General features: G+C 57.9%; 6 protein-coding genes across 6 annotated transcripts; 2 read left to right on the forward strand and 4 right to left on the reverse strand.

Moving 5' to 3' along the window:
- Positions 1–2,097: 2,097 nt before the first annotated feature.
- On the reverse strand, positions 2,098–4,363 carry CHGG_03884 (uncharacterized protein; the record flags this gene model as incomplete). The annotated part of the gene is made up of 3 exons (XM_001223097.1): positions 2,098–2,433; positions 2,501–3,989; positions 4,158–4,363. The coding sequence occupies 3 exons, from the start codon at positions 4,361–4,363 to the stop codon at positions 2,098–2,100; spliced, it is 2,031 nt and encodes a 676-aa protein (XP_001223098.1).
- A 1,351-nt stretch (positions 4,364–5,714) lies between these two features.
- On the forward strand, positions 5,715–6,764 carry CHGG_03885 (uncharacterized protein; the record flags this gene model as incomplete). The annotated part of the gene is made up of 1 exon (XM_001223098.1): positions 5,715–6,764. One exon carries the CDS (start codon positions 5,715–5,717, stop codon positions 6,762–6,764), a length of 1,050 nt encoding a protein of 349 aa, XP_001223099.1.
- Positions 6,765–7,030: 266 nt separating this feature from the next.
- CHGG_03886 (uncharacterized protein) lies at positions 7,031–7,465 on the reverse strand (the record flags this gene model as incomplete). The annotated part of the gene is made up of 3 exons (XM_001223099.1): positions 7,031–7,183; positions 7,263–7,315; positions 7,372–7,465. The coding sequence occupies 3 exons, from the start codon at positions 7,463–7,465 to the stop codon at positions 7,031–7,033; spliced, it is 300 nt and encodes a 99-aa protein (XP_001223100.1).
- A 1,491-nt stretch (positions 7,466–8,956) lies between these two features.
- Positions 8,957–10,188, forward strand: CHGG_03887 (uncharacterized protein; the record flags this gene model as incomplete). Its single annotated transcript, XM_001223100.1, has 2 exons — positions 8,957–9,064; positions 9,154–10,188. The coding sequence occupies 2 exons, from the start codon at positions 8,957–8,959 to the stop codon at positions 10,186–10,188; spliced, it is 1,143 nt and encodes a 380-aa protein (XP_001223101.1).
- Positions 10,189–10,384: 196 nt separating this feature from the next.
- CHGG_03888 (uncharacterized protein) lies at positions 10,385–11,664 on the reverse strand (the record flags this gene model as incomplete). Its single annotated transcript, XM_001223101.1, has 2 exons — positions 10,385–11,121; positions 11,193–11,664. The coding sequence occupies 2 exons, from the start codon at positions 11,662–11,664 to the stop codon at positions 10,385–10,387; spliced, it is 1,209 nt and encodes a 402-aa protein (XP_001223102.1).
- An 879-nt stretch (positions 11,665–12,543) lies between these two features.
- CHGG_03889 (uncharacterized protein) lies at positions 12,544–16,535 on the reverse strand (the record flags this gene model as incomplete). The annotated part of the gene is made up of 3 exons (XM_001223102.1): positions 12,544–14,955; positions 15,031–15,894; positions 15,957–16,535. The coding sequence occupies 3 exons, from the start codon at positions 16,533–16,535 to the stop codon at positions 12,544–12,546; spliced, it is 3,855 nt and encodes a 1,284-aa protein (XP_001223103.1).
- Between the last annotated feature and the right edge of the window lie 2,263 nt (positions 16,536–18,798).

Below are 18,798 nucleotides of genomic sequence, written 5' to 3' on the forward strand. Positions count from 1 at the left end.
GACCAGAGAACAAACCCGGGCAAAAAACCTGTATGACCACGCCTTGTGAGAGCTTCCCTATATTCAAGTTCGCAGAGCCGTGGAATGTTTCCTTCCGTGTCACAACGATGCCGTGGTGGTCGGCCAGCGCCACGTGACCAGGGCGGCGCGCGCTCGTTGGTTGCCGCGCTGGAGTATGAGGCTGCGAAGAAGGGGCGCTCGTTGTTGGTGCGTTTTTTTTCTTTTCTTTAATGAAGGGGGATGGGGGTTGATGGTGGGCTGTGGTTGTTGTTGTTTTGTTTGTTCTCTGAGTGCTAACTACTACGTAGCTCGTCGACACCGAGACGGACAGCGTGGCCGAGATGGCCTTCAAGAAGCTGGACTACACCGAGATCGGCAAGGTGCCGCACTTCAGTCGGGCCCTACCGAACGGGAAGAAGGGCGAGACCTTCTTTTACAAGGAGTTTCTGCCGTCCTCATCATAGTTGGGCTGTGTGTTGCGGGTGCTTCCCGGTGTTGTGTGTCCCTTCCGCTTGCTGGGCGTTGGTGGTGATGGGGGTTCTAGATGGACGAGGCCCACGCTTCTGCAGGATTTCTTACTCTTTTATAATATTCTTTTTCTTGGCTACAGAGCTTTGTGTTTGAGGTTTGCTAAAAGAAAAGCTTGCATCCTATTTCTCTCTCTCCGAGCATCCGTTTCCTACGCCAGACACACAAGTCCATATTTCTGTACATACAACCATTGAAGACACGCCCATGAGCCGACTACTTGGGCATCTCTTTGAGAGCATGCTTTACTTCTATTTATCAACATTCCCCACGATGTCGAATGCCGGGCCCGCTGGACCTCGCCATAGGGCAGCTTCTCCTGCGGCCCGTTTCGCGGCCTGCCCGGCCCAGCATATCACTCGTCCACCAAACACCACCCTCTGACGTTAGTGGCATTTCTGTAATATGCAGGCAGGCTATGGAGATACAATTGACGAATTAGACGCTGCACGTCGAGATAACTGAGCGGCTCGCCTCTGCAGCTACCCGTTGGCATTGTTGCCCCTGGCCACTCACTCACTGGCTGTTCATTGGAATTTACCTGTGATGCATTTTACTCTCAACTTTCGATACAACTATTCACTGTCAGTCTTGCAAAGTTGGCTGTTTCGTTTCCGACGGTCTGGTAGTCCGTGGGCACAAACAACCTTGGCTGATTCTGACACATCAGGATCATGTCTCATCCTGGCCCCGAAAGAGGCCGAGAGAATGTGCGGTGCCAGACACAGCCAACGCCTAAGAAGCCCCAAGATATCTACCCCAGAACTGATCAGCAAATGCAGCAAAGCTTAGAGCTTAAGAAGATATAATCCAGAAGAGCCACCACGGTCCATCAAACCCTCTGTTAAACATTCCCACGCCGCCTTGCAAACCCAACCCAACTAACTACGAAGTATCCTGACCAACCCAACCCCGATCTCGGCGGCCCTGGAATGTAGCAATGTAGCACCCGATATCCGCCGTGCATCCAAGCATCTGACACGAGGTCTCACAACCTAACGCCAATCAATGCAAAAACATCCCGACCAGCTAGCCAAATGCAGCCCAACCTGACAGGGCCGGCCAGTGTGAAAACCTTGCTCGGCCGCTGTGCTGGACGGCACTGGGAAACAATCTAACCGAGAAATGCGAATCGATTTTTGGTACTGAGGTAACGTATATCCGACACATTACCAACAGCTACGATGATGACAATGTACTGCCACGGCCACAGCCAAACCCGTAAACCAAAAACTCCATGTCTACCTACATACAACACACCGGCCAGAGTAAGCACAAACAGAAAAAGAAAAAAAAAAAAAAACAGTTCAACAGAGGAGCGCCTCTAAGCCAGGAATAAGATATTAGTATGCAACACCAGCGGCCTGACCCTCCCCACCCCTCCCCACCAACCAACCAACATTCACTTGTCCAGACACCCAAGAAAAGCCGCCGCCGCCATCAAGCCAGGTGCTATACACACACCATGTATACGGAGAAAAAAAGACCAAGTTATTCGTCCGAAGCCCAGCCCCGACCCATGCCACCGCACCGCGTCCGTCCCATCATCCCATCATCCAAGCTCTTCGTCTAGTCCACCTTGTTGCCGTTAGCCGACACCCCCAAGAGCGGCGCCCTGTTAGCGGGCTCGTCGAGGCGGAAGTGGCCGCCCCTCGTCTTCCTTATCCTACCGCGGAAGAGGGAGAGGCAGCCGAAGGCGATGCCCAGGACGCAGCCCGAGCTGAGATAGGGGTGCTCCTTGAAGGTGGTCTTGACGTCGAAGACGATCTTCTCGAAGAAGCCGATGGTGAGCTTGGGCTTGAGCTTGGGCGGGTTGGCCGTGACCTTGTTGATGGTCTCGAGGATCGAGGTGCGCGACGGCACGATCGGGTTGCCCGTGCTGGTCTGGTCCCAGTAGCGCCGGTTCTGGAAGGGGGGTTAGTTAGTATCTTACTGGTTCTACGCGGTGCAGGGGTGGACCAGGCAGACTTACATCCTCGTCGTTAATGATCACCCTGTCGCCGTCCTTGATGTCAATGCCGTATGTGGTGCGGATCCACTTCCGCCAAAAGGCACCATCGACCCACGCAAACGTCACCTCCTTGCGATCCGACCGATCCATGTTGATTCTAATGTTCTTTGCATTACGAGCCGCCCGGTGGTCATCGCGGTCCTCGGCCTCCTCGATGCGCAGCTGCTTGGCGTCACGCAACTCTTGGCGCTCGAGTTGGAACAGCTGGATCTGCTTGTCCATCCACTCGTTGGCCGCGCTCTTCATCTCCCGGATAGCACCCTGGAACGAGTCTTGGTTCTCTCTGTTCAAAATTCCAAGGACAACGATCCTGCCATCCATGACCTCGCGCGCGTTGGAGGCAGTGAGCTCCGGCACCAGAGGCAGCCAGACAGATTTGACCCAGTTCATCAACAGATGGGTCTCACGCATCTCCCTCGGGCTGAGGGGGGGGTAGTAGGTAGCCCGCCCTTCGCGCGCCACAAGCAACCGCGGCCACGTGGTGATCTTGAACCGGTCGTACAGCTTAGGTACCCGTGTCCTGACCAGCTTTCCGCGACCGATCAGGCTCAGGGGCAAACGCTCGAGGGCATTGAAATCCTCGGTCGTGGTGGCGTGGTCGTAAAAGTACAGGAAGATGACCTCCTCTTTCTCTTCGAGAGCCTTGAACGACTCAGCATCGACGTCTTGAATGCCGCTCGCCAGATCGATGGCCTTTTCGGCATACTGGATAAAGTCACCCAGGCCACGGAGGCCCTGGTATTCGACGCGCTCGCCACCCCGGAAGAAAAGGAAGGTGGGATAGCCCTTGACACCGACGTTCTTGCAAAGCTGGGGGTCGGCATCGCAGTTGACTTCACCGATATTGAGCCGGCCCTTGACCTCCTTGGCTAGCTGCTCCCAGTTCGGCTTGATACTAAGGCAGTGGTGGCACCACGGCGCATAGAACTTAACAAACCAGGGTTCGTGCGTCTTAGTCACCAAACTCTTGAAAGTATCGGCCGTCAGGGCCACCGATATGCCATTAGGATTCGGTGTCATCTTCGGCGTCAAGATCTTCTGCTGGGGTGGGTTGTATGTAACCGTGGCGTACTTCGGGCTCGTTGTCTCTTCGGGCTGGGCTGGCGCCTGGGGCATCGGTGGAGCAGGGGCTACTTTGCGCTTCTCCTCGGCCCCCCCATCCGTCGTGCTCTTCGCGTCTGGTTCGCCCTTGTCGGCCGGTCTGCTGTTTATGGGGCCGGTCGATTCGGCGCCCGGTTCCGGCAACTCAAGCGTAGCCGGGCGTGTCCCCGGCTTGGCCTTCTCCAGGGCATCCTCCACGGCGCCGCTCAAGACGCTCATGCTCTTGACACCCTTGAAAGTGACAATTGGCTCGCCATCCTCGTAAAGAATGGTGCTTGGCCATGACGAGACTTTATGCTTTCCGCACAGGTCGTTGTATGCGACGCAGTTGATATCGGCGAATCGGAAGCTGTAAAAATCGGTAAAGTCGGCGTCCTTGGGCGCGCTCCCGGCGGGCGACGAGGTGTAGTAGAATTCGTACAACGTCTGGAATGTCGGAGCATAATCGATACAATGCGGGCAGTACGGGCTGGGGACATCAGCACGCGTGACATGTAGCGTGGGACAAACTAGTTACCTGTAATGCTTGACCAGCAAGTACTTGGACGCCTTATGCTCTTTCTCCCAGTTGTCGGGGGTCAACTCGAGCATCGGCGGGACCTTTTTCCCATTGAATTGCGTGGCTTCCCGGGGCGGTTCTTCCTCGTCGTCGTCCAGGTCTGGCGATTGCCCAACGACCAGCGCAGCCGCTCCAAACAGCAATGTTAAGTTGAAGAGCCGCATCTTGTCGCCCCTCTTTTTTATAGCGTGGTGAAGCCAGAAATAATGGCCCTACACCGGCACGGATTGCAGGCGGGCCACGGTGTTAGTTCGCAACCAGGATCGAAATTGGTTGTCGGCGAAAGCTTATCGAGGCCGAGGCCTAGCCTGGCATCGGGAACACTGTGGGAACCGACAGCTCGGGCGCTGGGACAAGACAGTTCCGGTTCGAGTGATACGGATACCAGATGGTGAATACGGCAGATGTTGCTCTCTCTAAAATCTCGGGCCGGCCTTGTCTCGTTTTAGGGGGTCATAACTCGTGGGCGGTGCCAATGCAGCAAATGAGGATGCGTTCAGGGGACGATTCGTTCCCACGAGTCAAGATTTCCGACACGTTTGTTACTGCAGTCTGGCCAGGCCGACAGCATTCCGCCTCAATTTCCAGGCATTTGCCCAGCCACTAGCGTCGCGCCAGAAGGATTTCCCACGACCAAGAAAACGCAAACAATCCATCTTCCCTGTCCTGCAACGGCTCCAGATGCCAGCCAGCTGGCAGCTAATGCCTGCTTGACTCCACTCCATCACTCTATCATCACAACGCTCCATCATCGCATCAACCTCAAACCTCATCGAAAATCTTTAACCAAATCACTTCCAAAACAACTTGTTTTCTGTTTGCCATTCACTCTTCCAAGAAACATGGATCGACCAAGAAAAACGCCGGCGCCTCTCGACGACTATGACGAAACGATAGGGGAGATGCCAGCGTCTCTCACCTGCCCCATTAGCCCACCGCTGAAAAAGCGTCGAATTGGGGCATCGCCGCAGCGAAATAAACATGTTGGGTCGCCATCAGTGCCAAATCGCATGTTTAAATCCCCGTTCCAACTTACCAAGATTCAAAACCTGCCTCCAGAGATGAACAAGGATACAGTCACTCTCCAGGACATACTGGGAGATCCACTAATTGCAGAGTGCTGGGAGTTTAACTATCTCCATGACATAGACTTTCTCATGTCCGCCTTTGACGAAGATGTTCGTCATCTCGTCAAGGTTCATGTGGTTCATGGGTTTTGGAAGAGAGAAAACCCAAACCGGCTAAAGCTCCAGGTAGGCAAGCCTTGCATTCTTCTACAGCAGGTTCAAGTGAATAGAACTGCCTTCTCCTTTACCTTGCCCATCTCTTTTTTCCTTGAGTCCTAACATCCCACAGGGAGCGGCATCCCGCTTCCCAAATGTCACCCTTCACACTGCCTTTCTCCCCGAGATGTTTGGTACGCATCATTCGAAGATGATGATTCTCATCCGGCACGATGAGACGGTACAGATCATCATCCACACAGCAAACTTGATCGTCCGTGACTGGACCAACATGAGCCAAGCTGTCTGGCTCTCTCCGAGGCTTCCCCGCATGAAGCCTTTACAACAAGATGCTAGCCCGGAGGAAGCCAAGATCGGTAGCGGAGCCAAGTTTAAGATCGACTTCCTCAACTACCTCCGAGCCTACGACACCCGTAAGACCACCTGCAAGCCAGTAATTCAGCAATTATCCCTGTATGACTTTTCAGAAATCCGAGGCTCGCTCATTGCCAGCGTACCGGGTCGACACGTATTCGAGGAAGAAGATTCAATCACTTGGTGGGGCTCGGCAGCAATGAGCCGAGCCCTCGAAGCGGTCCCTATTTCCTCAAAAAAACCCGAGATTGCCATTCAGACCTCATCCATCGCGACATTGGGCGGATCGGATACCTGGCTCAAGAACATTTTATTCCGCTCCCTTAGAGGTGGCCGAAGCACCACCCCTCTCGCGCAACGACCGTCCTTCAAAGTGGTCTTCCCAACCCCGGACGAAATCCGCAAATCCCTCGACGGGTACCACTCCGGCAGCTCCATCCACACCAAGACCCAGTCGCCACAACAGGCCAGCCAGCTTACATACCTCCGACCCATGTTCCACCACTGGGCCAACGACTCGGACAGGGGCGCGCCACTCTCCTACGGCGACATCCCCAAGGAAGCCGGCAGGAAACGGGCCGCGCCACACATCAAAACCTACATCCGCTACAGCGGTTACGGCCCGGAGCCGCCGACCGTCGACTGGGCACTGCTCACGTCGGCGAACCTATCCAAGCAGGCGTGGGGCGATGCGCCCAATACTCGGAACGAGGTACGCGTCGCGTCGTACGAGATCGGCGTGCTGGTCTGGCCGGAGCTGTACGGCGAGGGAGCGACCATGGTGCCGACGTTCATGACGGATTCGCTGGCGGAGGGGGAGGTGCCAGAGGGGACGGCCACTGCGGTGGCGTTGCGCATGCCGTATAACTTGCCTTTGCAGGCGTATGGGGAGGGGGAGGTGCCGTGGGTGGCGACGGAGAAGCATTTGGAGCCGGACTGGATGGGGCGAGCTTGGGAGCCGGGTTAGATGGAAATCACATGCTTGGATACCTAGGGAGGTGGTTGCGTGGCCGGGGTCACTTCGCGAGGGGAAGAGGTGGGAAAGGGAAAAGGCTAAGAAAAGGGAGAAAGGTGGGAAAGAGGAAAAAGGTGGGAAAGGGTGGTGTTTTCACAGAGGAACACAGTACTCGCTTGCTACGGGCGCCGAAAGCTCAATGCCAATGTCTGGCTGCCAAGATTGTCACAAAATGATGTCTATTCATGTGCGCAGTTCCCCCCAGCCCAGTGTCGCATCTATTCTTGGCCGACGGCCTCGGGCTGCTTGTTCGCGTCGAATCCGTACGTGGTCTTCATCTCCTCGACCTTGGCGACATATTTCTCCTGGGCCTGCTCCACCGTGATGCCGTCGTCAACAGCCTTTTGCCACGCCTTCAACTTGGCCTTGCCCTGTGGTGTGTGTTAGTTTCGGGTGTGTTTTCCGGATACGGAAAGGGGGCGGGTGATGGCTTGCCTTGAGGTCGAACACGCCCGGCGCGGGAGCCTTCTCGACGTCCTCGCCCGTCCCGATCTTGTAGAGGGCTACCGTGGCATGTTAGCGAGTGTCGGTGCAAAACGATATGACTGTCTGGACGCACCGTAAATCTCGAGGAGGTCCTCGTTGCTCGGCTTCGACGTCAACTGCTTGCTCTCCTCGGCAGCCTTCTTGAACGCTTCGCTCTGGGTAACCATCTTGATTGGATTCTGTATTCTGCTTGGTCGCTCTTTTGCTCGGGATCTTGGTGGAAACAAGTCTTGTTTGCAATGGTTGATGTTGTTGAGGAGACCACAAGGGTTTGTTGGGGGTTGGCGGGGTCAGGGGGGCTAAGCGCGGGGTTCTGAGCTGGCAAGGGAGGGGCAGCTTGTGACCGAGTTTGGAGCGTGGTTGCTCCACTGCCAAGGCCGGTGTGATGTGCTGCTGGCTGCATGATTGCTCATCCAAGATGGGAGGTCGTCACCCTGTGGTTGACAGCAGGGACGAAACAAGAATTCGACATGGTTCGGTTGTTTTTCCCTCGGCATCTTGTCCTTGCCTTTCTGCTCGATTTCTTGTCCTCCGCTGTATGCTCGATTGCTTTTACTGGATTTGTCGTCCCGATTTATCAATATAGTTTTCCCCTACTTCGTTCAAGTCTTTGCTTGCCGGCCACTTAACTCCCTGGGTGGCTTTTGGCATGCACCCTTGTCGCGGCCAGATTGTTTATAATTAAGGTAGTTAGATAGATATAGAAAGACTTCGGCAACGGGCGCCCGAGGTCTTGAGGCATCTTCACGCTGTGGCCTCTTTCGTATTAATGCCATGTCACCCTGACTGCCATCCAAAACATACAAACCATAGATTATCAGGCAACTATTCGTAAACCCTTGTCATTATCACCAACTCCCCTTGTCAACAGCACACTCGTCGGTCCCGAACATCGGCTGCTTGTTCTCGGGGTTATCAGCTAGTCCGGATTGAGTTAGCATCTCTTGCGCGGGAGCCATCCGCCCTGGGTATGCTTGGAGCCGCAACTCGACTTCTGTTTGGTCTCGGCGTGATTCAACAGCCGGCATTGCGGTCAGGCTTTCTCGACATCATGGGCCACGCAAACCCCAAGGATCCCTATTCCTCTCTGCAAATGCGGATGTAGTATAACACGAACCTAACCGTCAACCGTATCTCCAAGCAAGCCTAGGAATCCAAGGCACTCATTCCACTCATTCCTTGGTCCCATATTCCGAGCATGTTGGGGAAGGCCGACGACAGGGGAGGCTTGATCAACCGCAGGGGTGCTTTGTGTTGCAGCAGCGCCGTCTCACGACGGCTTGGCGGTTGATGTCAAACGCACGCTGGCATCTCGTTATTACAAATGTACATGCGTGTAGCACCAGGATATTGTGTCAGCTGGGCTCTGGTCCGAAAAAGAAAATATGGTACCTAAGTCGGGGGGTTTAGATTGGTGTTCGGAATCCTCCCGGCACCACTCCGCTTCTTCCTCTTTTTCCTTCGTTGGTTGTGCTCGAATTGGGAAGCGCAACACTCAAGTCGTACCCAGCTACAAGAAGGCGCGCCTCGAAAAAACAAACACATGTTGAACTTCCAGCTTTGGATTTTCGTCCCCTAACTACCCGCACAACTCTACTACCGCATCTCCAGAGCAGTCTGCAATCTTTTCTAGCCCGCCACCATCAAAACATAGCAAAATGTCGAAAACCGTCGTGATCCTCGGAGGGTCTATCGGCGGCCTCCACGTTGCCCACGCGCTTCTCAAGAAGAACATTAAGGATACCAAGGTCATCCTCGTCTCCAAGGTACGCAGTGCTGCCGCCAACGATGGGCTGGAGGGCTTTCCAAGCAATCACGTGATACCCATGGCGGTGACCACGGCTAACCGCCACAGAACTCGCACTTCTACTGGAACCTGGCCTCCGTCCGCGCCATCATCCCGGGCCAGATCAAGGACGAGCAGCTTTTCCAGCCACTCCAAGCCGCACTGTCTCGGTACCCCACCGAGTCCTGGGAACTCGTGATCGGCAGCGCATCCGCGGCGGACTTCGATGCGAAGACAGTCGAGATCACACTCCCCGACGGCACAACCCGCACTCTGCCCTACCACCAGCTTGTGCTCGCCACCGGCGCGCGGTCCCCCTCGCCCGACACGCCCTGGAAAGCCCCAGGCACCTACGAGCAGACCCTCGCCAGCCTGCACGACACGGCCGCGCGGGTGGCCAGCGCCCAGCACATCATCGTGGGCGGCGCCGGCAGCACGGGCATCGAAGTGGCGGGCGAGCTGGGCTACGAGTACGGCAAGACCAAGGAGATCGTCCTGCTCTGCTCGGGCGACAAGGTCGCGGGCGGGAGCGCCCTCGCTGACGCGGCCGCCAACGAGCTGAAGAAGCTCAACGTCACCATCAAGTACGGCGCACACGTGGCGGAGGCACGTCCGGCGGCGGCGGCGGGTGAGGGCCAGGCTAGCAAGACCGAGGTGGTCCTGGCCAGCGGCGAGACGCTGACCACGGACCTGTACCTGCCCACGACGGGCCTGATCCCCAACACCGAATACATCCCCGCACAGTACCTCGTCGACGGCGCGGTCGTCCGCCCCGTGCAGGTCGACGAGTACCTGCGGGTCCCGGGGACGCAGGAGGTGTGGGCGTGCGGCGACATCGTGAGCAAGCCGCGCGCGGGCTTCTTCTACACCCAGAAGCAGGCCGTCAGCGTGGCCAAGAATGTGGAGGCCGCGCTGGCCGGGCTGAAGCCCGCGGTCGCGAAGGGTCCCCCCGTCGATGTCTTTGCCTGCGCGGTCGGCCGCGACAGGGGCGTCGGCCGGATCAATAACTCAATCAAGATGCCGAGCTTCGCGGTCTGGGCGGCCAAGGGGCGCACGCTGGCGCTGCCGATGGTCAAGACCTATATTGATGGGAGTGTTGCTTAAGCAAGTCGTGGAGGGATTAGATACCCGAGTTTTCATGCCGGAGTTTTGCGGGGTGCTAGACAGAACAGTTTATGGGCGGCATAAACGCCCCTTAATTTAGTGTGTTAGTTTAGTATTTGTGTGTGTGTTTGTGTGTGAGGTTTCTATCAGCCAAACGTCGTGTCATGGATTGTGTCCGATCCTACCCACCCAGTCATTACCTCCCTGCCCTCTCATCCTCAATCTCCCTCCTCAACTGCTCCAGCACCTCCTGCCGTGACCGCAGATGCCCCTCCAGCCCCTCCACCTGCTCCCTCACCGTCTGCAGATCCTCACCCACACTCTTCAGGTTCCCCCCGGCCTTGGCCGCACCACCACCCTCCTCCAACTCGCGCAGCTGCTTCCGCTTATAATCCAACAACTGATCCAGCTCGCGCTTGACCAGCGCGGGCTTGGAGTCGCGCTGGCCGCCCTTGCGGCGCTCCACGCCGGCCTCGACTTTCGCCATCTTCTCGTCGAGCTCGGCCAGCTGCTTCTTGAGCCGCACCTCCTCCCACTCGGCATCCGTCTTGGCGCCGCTGCTGAAGTCCGTCCCCGCGCTCTTGAACCCGCTGCGCCCCAGCCGCGTCAGGTACTGGTCCCCGAACTTGGCCTTGCGGCCCGTGCTCGTCTCGTCGTCCGCCCGCGTCGCCCACCGGGACTGCGCCGCCGCGTTGTTGCGCGCGCTGTCGATCTGGTAGTCGATCTGGTTGCGCTCGAAGCTGGCGCGCAGTGAGGCGGGCACCGTACGGGGGATGCGGAAGCCTTCGTGGCGGTTGTTGAGGATGTGCAGGAAGGCGAGGCAGGCGTCTTTGTTGATGGAGGAGCCGGCGGATGGGTTGATCAGGTTCCAGGCGGAGCGGATGTCGGTGTCGGGTACTTCGAGGGATTCGTAGAGGTCTTGGAGGGCGGAGACTGCGTAAAAAGAGGGGGGGTTGGTTAGCTGTGAAGGGTGCCTTGGGGAGGAGGGTGCGTCGGGGACTCACATGCTACCTCGCCGCGCATGTCTCGGTTTTCTTGGTAGATCTGCTCGTACTTGGCCTTGTCGGCTGGGCTCATGTACCAGTCGAACCCATCTTTGAGGCCGGGCGAGTCGTCCTCGTCCTCAACCTGCTCGAACTGAACCGCCTTGCCCGTGAGCGCCCGGTTCGCCTGCACGAGATGCGCCTTGGACTCGGGGACCAGCCAGTCCGGTAGGGTCGTTGGTACGTCGGCGTATTCCCCATTTAGCAAGTCGAAAATGACGCGCATGGCGACGCAGAACTCTTCGAAGTCGAGGTTGCCGTCATTGTCGACGTCGGCCAGGTCCCACACACGCTCCAGTTGATCGTCCCGCAGCCCGCTGTTCTTGAGCACCGGCGCCGCCTGTTCGCCATTTAAAAACTTGCCGCCATTTGTCCTGGTCGAGAAGATGTTCCAGTATGTCTCGATTTCCTGGGCCTCGATGCGCGGCGCCATGTCGTCGGCTGGTAGGGGTGTTCGGCGAATTCTGGGGGGAAAGTCGGTCGGAGTAAGTGGGGATGGCGAGGTAAATTTTCCGCTAATTTGCCAGCGTGGCTAGGTAATTGAGGGAAAGCGTAGGAACCGGCGAGATTATCTATTCAAGGTCGAGGTGCTCTCGTCCGGTGTTGCGGAGGGTGGTGTTAAGGTTGTTGCGCAGGGTAGCATTGAGTTACGCAGCCCACTCGTAGCCATCCACCCCTGTCTGTCGGCTCCGCCCCTTTCTGGGCGATGTCAACTTATAAACCAACCTCACCCGCACTCCGAAATCACCGATGCACTTTAATTTTAACAATGCTGTTGCATTTTCTTTTACAAAATATTACAGAATACAATACACCCAACAAATTCCAACCCATCCGCCAAAAAACCAGCGTGGGTATCTCGGAGGTCTGCTCCAACCGCTGCCCGCTGTTGCTGTTGCAGCAACCCAGCAGCTTCTATCCAGGCATTTTAACCATCCGAACCTTGGAGCCCCTAGTTCAGATGACGCCTGTCCATCCGTTCTCGGGCTACCCGTCCCTCAATCGAGGAGTGAAATGAATGTGAAAAGGACCAAGCAACCGCAAGAGAAATAAAGAAAAGCAACGACATATTCCCAACCGCAAGGAAAAAGCAAAAAGAAAGAAAGAAACCCGAATTGGAAGCAAAAAAAAAAAAAAACCTCCCCAAATCAGCATCCCCTAATTAAAACCCTCATACCCCCCAAACCGCGACCCCAATCCCCCATGGGGCTGCGAACCCCCACCACCACGCCCACCAGCAGAACTCCCCCCCAAATTCGGATACAACAGTTCCAGCATCGGCTCGGCATGCGCCAAAAACGCCTCATCACTCTCAAACCGGTCCCTCGTCGCCACATGGTACCGGTCGCACTGGGCATTCAGCTCTGCCACGCGCGCCGCCACGCGGGGGTCGCGGAGTCCTGCGCCTCGGGCGGGGACCGGGACCGGGGCTGCCGGCATGGTCGGGAATGCTGCCGGCATGGTTGGGGCGGCAGCAGCAGCAGCGGTGACAGTTGAGGGGTTGGCGGCGGCTGTTATGGTTGAGGAGGGGGGGAGGGGGCTCGGGCGCGGCGGGACGCGCGTGGGTGGGGGGGTATGGGGCGCGGCAGCTGAGAACCGGGGCTTGGGGCCGCGTTTGCGGGGCGCGCCGGGCGGTTGGGCGGTGATGCTGCTGCTGCTGCTGCTGGCGGTGCCGGTTGTGGGGCTCGGGGTCCGGGGGAGGGGGACGGCAGGGGCGGTGCACGGCGATGCTGGTGAGGGTCTGCGGGTTGGATAATCCGGTGGGGGGGTAGGGGGTTGGGTGGGTGTCCGGGCCGGCCGAGGAGGCTGGTGTGGGGGTCGGTTGGAGGATGACTCCTGCTCCTGTTCCTGTCTCGCCGTCTGTCTCTGGCTGGCTGTTCGAGGTATTGGTATCGTCCGTGTCCTTGGTTGTTTCGAGCTTCCTTGCGCGACGGACTGTCCGCTCGGATGGTGTGTAATCAGGCGGCGGCGCGAACGACCAAATGACGCCCGTGGCGTTGACCTGGAAAGTGCCGCCTCCAAAGTTGCCGCCAGGACGATATGTGAGCTCGTCACGCGTGAACCGCTCCTCGAATTCGGCACGGGTCATCTCCTCGCCCTCGGTCGACCGCATCTTCTTTGTGCCGTCGCATGAGAAGTTTGGGCCGCCGCGCCTCGGCCGACTCTTTTGGCGCTTGATGGGCTCCCCGTTCTCGTCGAGCTTGGGCTCGCGTTTCTTGCGTGGAGCGCGCTTGTTCGCCGCATCCTCCCCTTCCTCTCCGTCTTCGTTGGCCGGTTTTCTGCGCGTATAGGAACGCTTCGGAGCCCGCTCACCCTCTGCTCCGTCCTCGTTGGCCGGCTTTCTACGTGTATAAGAACGCTTCGGAGCCCGCTCACCCTCTTCTCCGTCCTCGTTGGCTGCTTTTCTGCGCGTATAAGAACGCTTCGCGGGCCGCGGAACAGGGTTGGCGGGAGTGGGCTCTGCGGACGGGTGGTTCAAGGGGGGGTTCTCCGGGCCGGTGTGGTCGTTGGCGGTCGGCGTGTTGGATGGGTTTTGAGGACCTTCGGTGGTAGAGGCCTGACGGACGAAGATGACCGGCTGCTCTTGGGGACCGGTGTTGTTGCTAGTTGTCGGCACATTAGATGGGTTCTCAGTACTTTGGGTGGTAGGGGGTTGAGGGATCGCCGGTTGCGCTGAGGGTCGGCCTGGTGCCCTGGGTGTGGCTGGTGACCGTCGTCGGGCTGTGTTGGATGACTGGCGCCGACTCCCGGTGGTCGTGGGCGGAGGCATCAGCAGATTTGGATCAGAGGGAGCAGGGAGAGGATATTTCCTCGGTCTTCCCGGGCCCCTGCCGGAACGCGGACGCTTGGATGCCTTGTTGGCGGGGTACTTGAGCGGGGATTCGGCGCGAGCGCGCTTCCTTGTCTCGGACGCCCGTGCTCTGGGTGCTCTCGGTCTCGGCCTCCTTGCCGCTGGTCGATAATCGCCATCATCCGGATCGTCAGTGCGAGGACGAGGTCCGCCTCTACGACCCGACAAGCGAAAGTCTTCCTCTTCACTCTCAAATTCCTCCTCGTCATCTGTGGGTGCCTCGACTACGAGCGCCGGAACGCGCGGGCGTGGCGGAGACGGGGGCGGGAGGAGCTCATCCTCGAAGTGGACCTGGGTCTGCCGTCTGGGAGCCGCCGCTGTGAGTTGGTCGATGCGTGCCGCCACCTCTGGGGCTTGTTGGCCCAGAACAGGATGTTGCATGCGGCGGAAGCGACTAAGGGAGTCGGCAATGGGATCATCCTCGGTGAACCTCACCCGTTCCATGGAGAGGCGAGGAATCGCGGCAGCAATGGGGTCCGCCTCGGAGAGATTGGTTCGCTCCAGAGAGGCTGCCGTGGCTCCATAGACCACATTTGGTCCGAGGCGGGGACGGGGGCGCGCGAGGATTCCGGGGCCGGGAGCTCGGAGGGCAGAGGTTATGCGCGCGGACTGGCGGATCGCACCACTTCCCATCTCGTCGTCTTCGTCGTCGTCGTCATCGTCATCATCCTCGGCTATCGTCGGGGAAGACGCCGGTTCATCGCCAGGGGCGGAAGGAGGGACGGCGGGAGCGCTGCCCGACACGGAGGAGGTGTTGTCGCCAAAGATGTCGAGGGGGGAGTCATCATCGAACGGGTTGACGTACCCGTTGTGCGGTGCGTTCGTGTGCGGGTCGGCCCACCGACCGGGCTGGTGCTGGGAGTTCAACCCCTCCTAAGGGTCAACTTGCCCAGCGTTGTACCAGACGGGGTTGGTGTCCGCCTCAGCGAGGGGCAGCAGGTGGCTTACGTCGTAATCGATGTTGGCGTCGGCAACCGGCGAGGATCCCAGCATACCCCCCGTGGGGTGGGCGGCGTTGAGGGCCTCCAACTCCTCCTCCGTCAAGAACGTGGCCTCGCTGGGGACGAGGGAGTGGGCGGTGAAGACCGCCAGGGAGGTGCCCGGGATGATGCCGGCATCGTAGAGGGCCTCCCAGGCAGGCCAGTCCGACTTGTCCAGGGTCGAGTACCTGCGGCCGCTCTTGCCCCCGACGGTGTAGTTCATCGGGTGCAAGCCGCCCGACCGCGGCACCCGAGCCAACCCCAACTTCTTGGCGCGGACGAGCGGGGCGCCAGGCCTCAACCGCAGAGGGTTGATGGTGTCGGCCGGGGGGTCCAGCCGAAGCAGGAGCTCCCCCTCCTTCAAGTCCAGCAGCCTCCTGGCGCTGCTGTCCTCGCCCTCGCCGCCGGCCAAGAAGCTGAAGTCATCGACGAGGTGCCGGCACCCCCCGTCGATCTGGACTTCGTGGAAGTCCGCCCCCGTCCCCTCCCAGAACCCCAACCGCGCCGCCACCCCACGCAAACCCAGGAACTTGAGGAAGGCCCGCCCGCGGCGCACCTCCCCGGCCGTGATGCCCTCGTTGATCGGGCAGAGGGGGGCCAGTTCCTCCGCCGAAGGGACCTCGGCGCTGTGCGGGTGCTGCGCGAGCAGCTTCCCCCACTTCCTCTGCTTTTTGCGCTCCTCGGTGATCAACCCGAGGAGCGACTTGATCTCGACGTGGCTGAGGTCGAGATTCTGGACGGCCCGGGATAGGGGGCCCGTCCGAGCCATGTCGTAAGCGATGGCAAACTTGATGCCATCTGAGAGGTCGCCCCAGGTGGGCCGGCCGCCGCGCTAACAAGTGTTCGTTAGTTTTGTTGCTTCCAAATCTTGAGATGTTTTTGTTCTTCTCTTACCGTTCTCCCACCGGTGCTGTCACCGCTCTCGTCGTCCGAGCGGGCGGGGGAGGTTTGCTGCCCCGGCTGGCGCTTGGGGATTTGCGTCACGTGGGCCGGGCGGGTGGAGGGCGCCGAGGGGGTGGTGGTGGTGCCGACGGGTGTGGTGGTGGGGCCGGGGGTTGCGGCGAACGGGGTGGGTGGTGCGGGCTGGGCGCTCTGGCCCTCGCTGTCGGAGTCCGAGCCGCTGGTCTCGGCGTCCTGGTCGTTGCCTGCGACCCCCCAGCTTTCCTCTCCGTCGACCATCACCATGACCGACTCCTCCTCCACCTCCTCTTCCTCTTTGTCGTCCTCCTCCTCTGCTGCTGCTGCCGCTTCTTCGGCTGCAAGCAACCGGGCGCGCTCTGCTTCGGAAGGGCCCACGCCCTCGTAGTCCAGCGGCAAGCTGGGGTGGGCGCAGTGCCGCGACAGCGCGGGGTTGAACGGCACATCGGGGTGCGCAAAGAGTGGGCGGTCTGCTCTCGAGGGCCCAAGGTCCTCCTGGTACCGCCCGGGCACCCTCAGCAGCGAGCTCTCGCGGAGCCGCATTCTGGACGGCATCTTGCCGGCAGTCTGGTGATGTCGCTCCGGGGGGGGTTGAGAGGGGCGTGCTTTGGGCCGTGAGGAGCTGGTTAAATGGGGAGAAAGGGGGTTTGTTTGTTTGTGGGCGCCCTAATAACCTGGGCGCGCGGTGGCTGGTTTGAAGGCCGCGGTAGCGCTTGTCGTGCTTGTGCTTGTACCTGTCTCTGCGCCTGTGTCTGCGCTTGAACCTATGCCTGTGCCTGTGTCTGTGCCTGTGGCGGGGGGACTTGGTGATCTAGTCGGTTGTGGTAGTGGCAGTGGTACTGTGAGCGAGCGCCGCGCTTGTGGCGGAGAGAGGGGGACCGTGTCTGTCTCGATGGACAGAGAGAAGAGAATCAATGGGTCTACCTCGGCGGGCAGAAAGAAAGGAGAGAGAAAACGGGAGAGCGCGGGGGCTTCCTGGTTTGCTGGCCGCCTCAGTTGGCAGCGGATTGCGTCTTGCGCGTCGGCTTTTGAAACGAAAAGTGAAGAAAGGCTGGGCCTCTTTGTCGGCCACAGAGACGAAGAGAGGATGGAAGATATTGGTCGGCCGGCGAGCTATCGCAAAAGGAAGAGGCGTGCGGGTCACAACCACGGGAAGAAACGAAGGGTGGTATCTTTGTAGCTCCCGTCGGCCATGGAAGAAAAAGGGAGGGCGGTCTTCGCTGGTGGTTATCGCGAAGGAGAGAAGAGAGGAGCGGAGGGCTTCTTGTTGGCCAGGAGAAAAAGAAGAAGAGGGGGGAGGGTTGGCCAGGGAAAAAGAAAAGAGAGGGAGGAGGCTTCCTCTGCGGGTAGTTGTGTTGAAAAGAGGGTAGAGAGGAATTCTTGCTAACCACAAAAGATAAAAAGAAAGGAGGAGGACCTTTGGTCGCGTCTTGTCACGGTGGAAGGAACGCGTTGAACTACTCCCACAAGCATGTGTTCGCGCGTCTTGCCATTTGATTATCTCATGGCGATAAGGACGCGTCTTTCTACTCTAGCACAAGAATTCAAACGGAGGAAAAGAGCTCCTTATCTCCCAGTATCGCCAGGAGGCCACAGCAACAGAGGGTCTTCCTGGTTCGCCACAAGGAAAGAGAGAGGTAGTCTTGTTTGATTGACTACCTCGTGATGAGCTAAACAGAGAAGGAAAGATGATAACAGTGCCACCTGTGAGACCGGACGAGAAGTTGGGTGAGAACAATAGAAGGGGGTGGAACAAATAGGGCCGTGCTCTCACAAACAGTGCGGTTTATTGTTTGGTTGAAAACAAGCTGACCAAGGGAGTTGGAGGGCTGGGCTGCCCTAAAAGCAAACAAACAATCTGCTCTTTAACCAGGAACAAACTGCATCAGTAGGGAATCAAGAGGTCATTGTGGGGTTGGAAGAGATGAGTCACAAGGGAGAAGGAGGAAATAGCAAGGCTGAAAAATGTTTGGACTCAGGGAAGTGCAAAGAGTTGGAATATCAAAGCCACTATTCAAAGACGCCATAACGAGTGGCACACGCGTGGTTGCAATCGTCTGAACAGGGACGCGTTTGGTGAGTCCTGGAAGGAGTGAATCTGCCTCACAACTTAACCATTCAAGCTGGGCACGAGCCAACACCATAATAGGTAGTATAGCAATGGGGGTTGATACCCTGACACTCATAGTTTTTCCGGGCCACAAGTACATGTACTTTCATTGTAATTATTTGTCTTTCTAGAGCATCCATTTCTGCCGCTTTTGATCTTTCAAGGACATCACAGATTTGAATTCTTTTGGGCCGCGAAGACTGCAGAACATGTTATTTACATCAAGCTGTGGACGATCATTCTATTGACTGTTGTCGAGGGTGATAAAAAAGGGGCTTTGTTTACAACCGTCGTGCCCTCATTTGAGCCACTAGTTTACAAGTGTATGTCCCACATACCTGCAGCGTCAAAGAAAGTCAAGGAAAGTTGTGAGCTCCTGTCCACAGCCCTGCCTCCCAATAAGTGATACGGGTTGACCTTTACTAAGCATGGCAGCAGATCTCGTGTGAATATGGTTCCCCTTGGCCTTCCGTAGTGCGCTGAGTTAGTACTGACATTTGGCTCAATCCCAAAGAGCAAATCAATCAAACCAATAGAACATATATTTAGCATCCGAAGGTCGAGTATCGAGGGGTTGGTGTTATGAAAGCGTTGCAAGATGGAGGAGAATTCAAGATGTGACAAGACAAAGCAGCTTCTCCCCGGTGGACATGGCTCTGTCAATCAAACAGCGAATATCATTCATGGAAACGGTTTACTACGGCCATC

Source organism: Chaetomium globosum, genomic scaffold (genome assembly GCF_000143365.1).
Source record: "Chaetomium globosum CBS 148.51 scaffold_4 genomic scaffold, whole genome shotgun sequence".
Lineage (NCBI taxonomy): Eukaryota > Fungi > Ascomycota > Sordariomycetes > Sordariales > Chaetomiaceae > Chaetomium > Chaetomium globosum.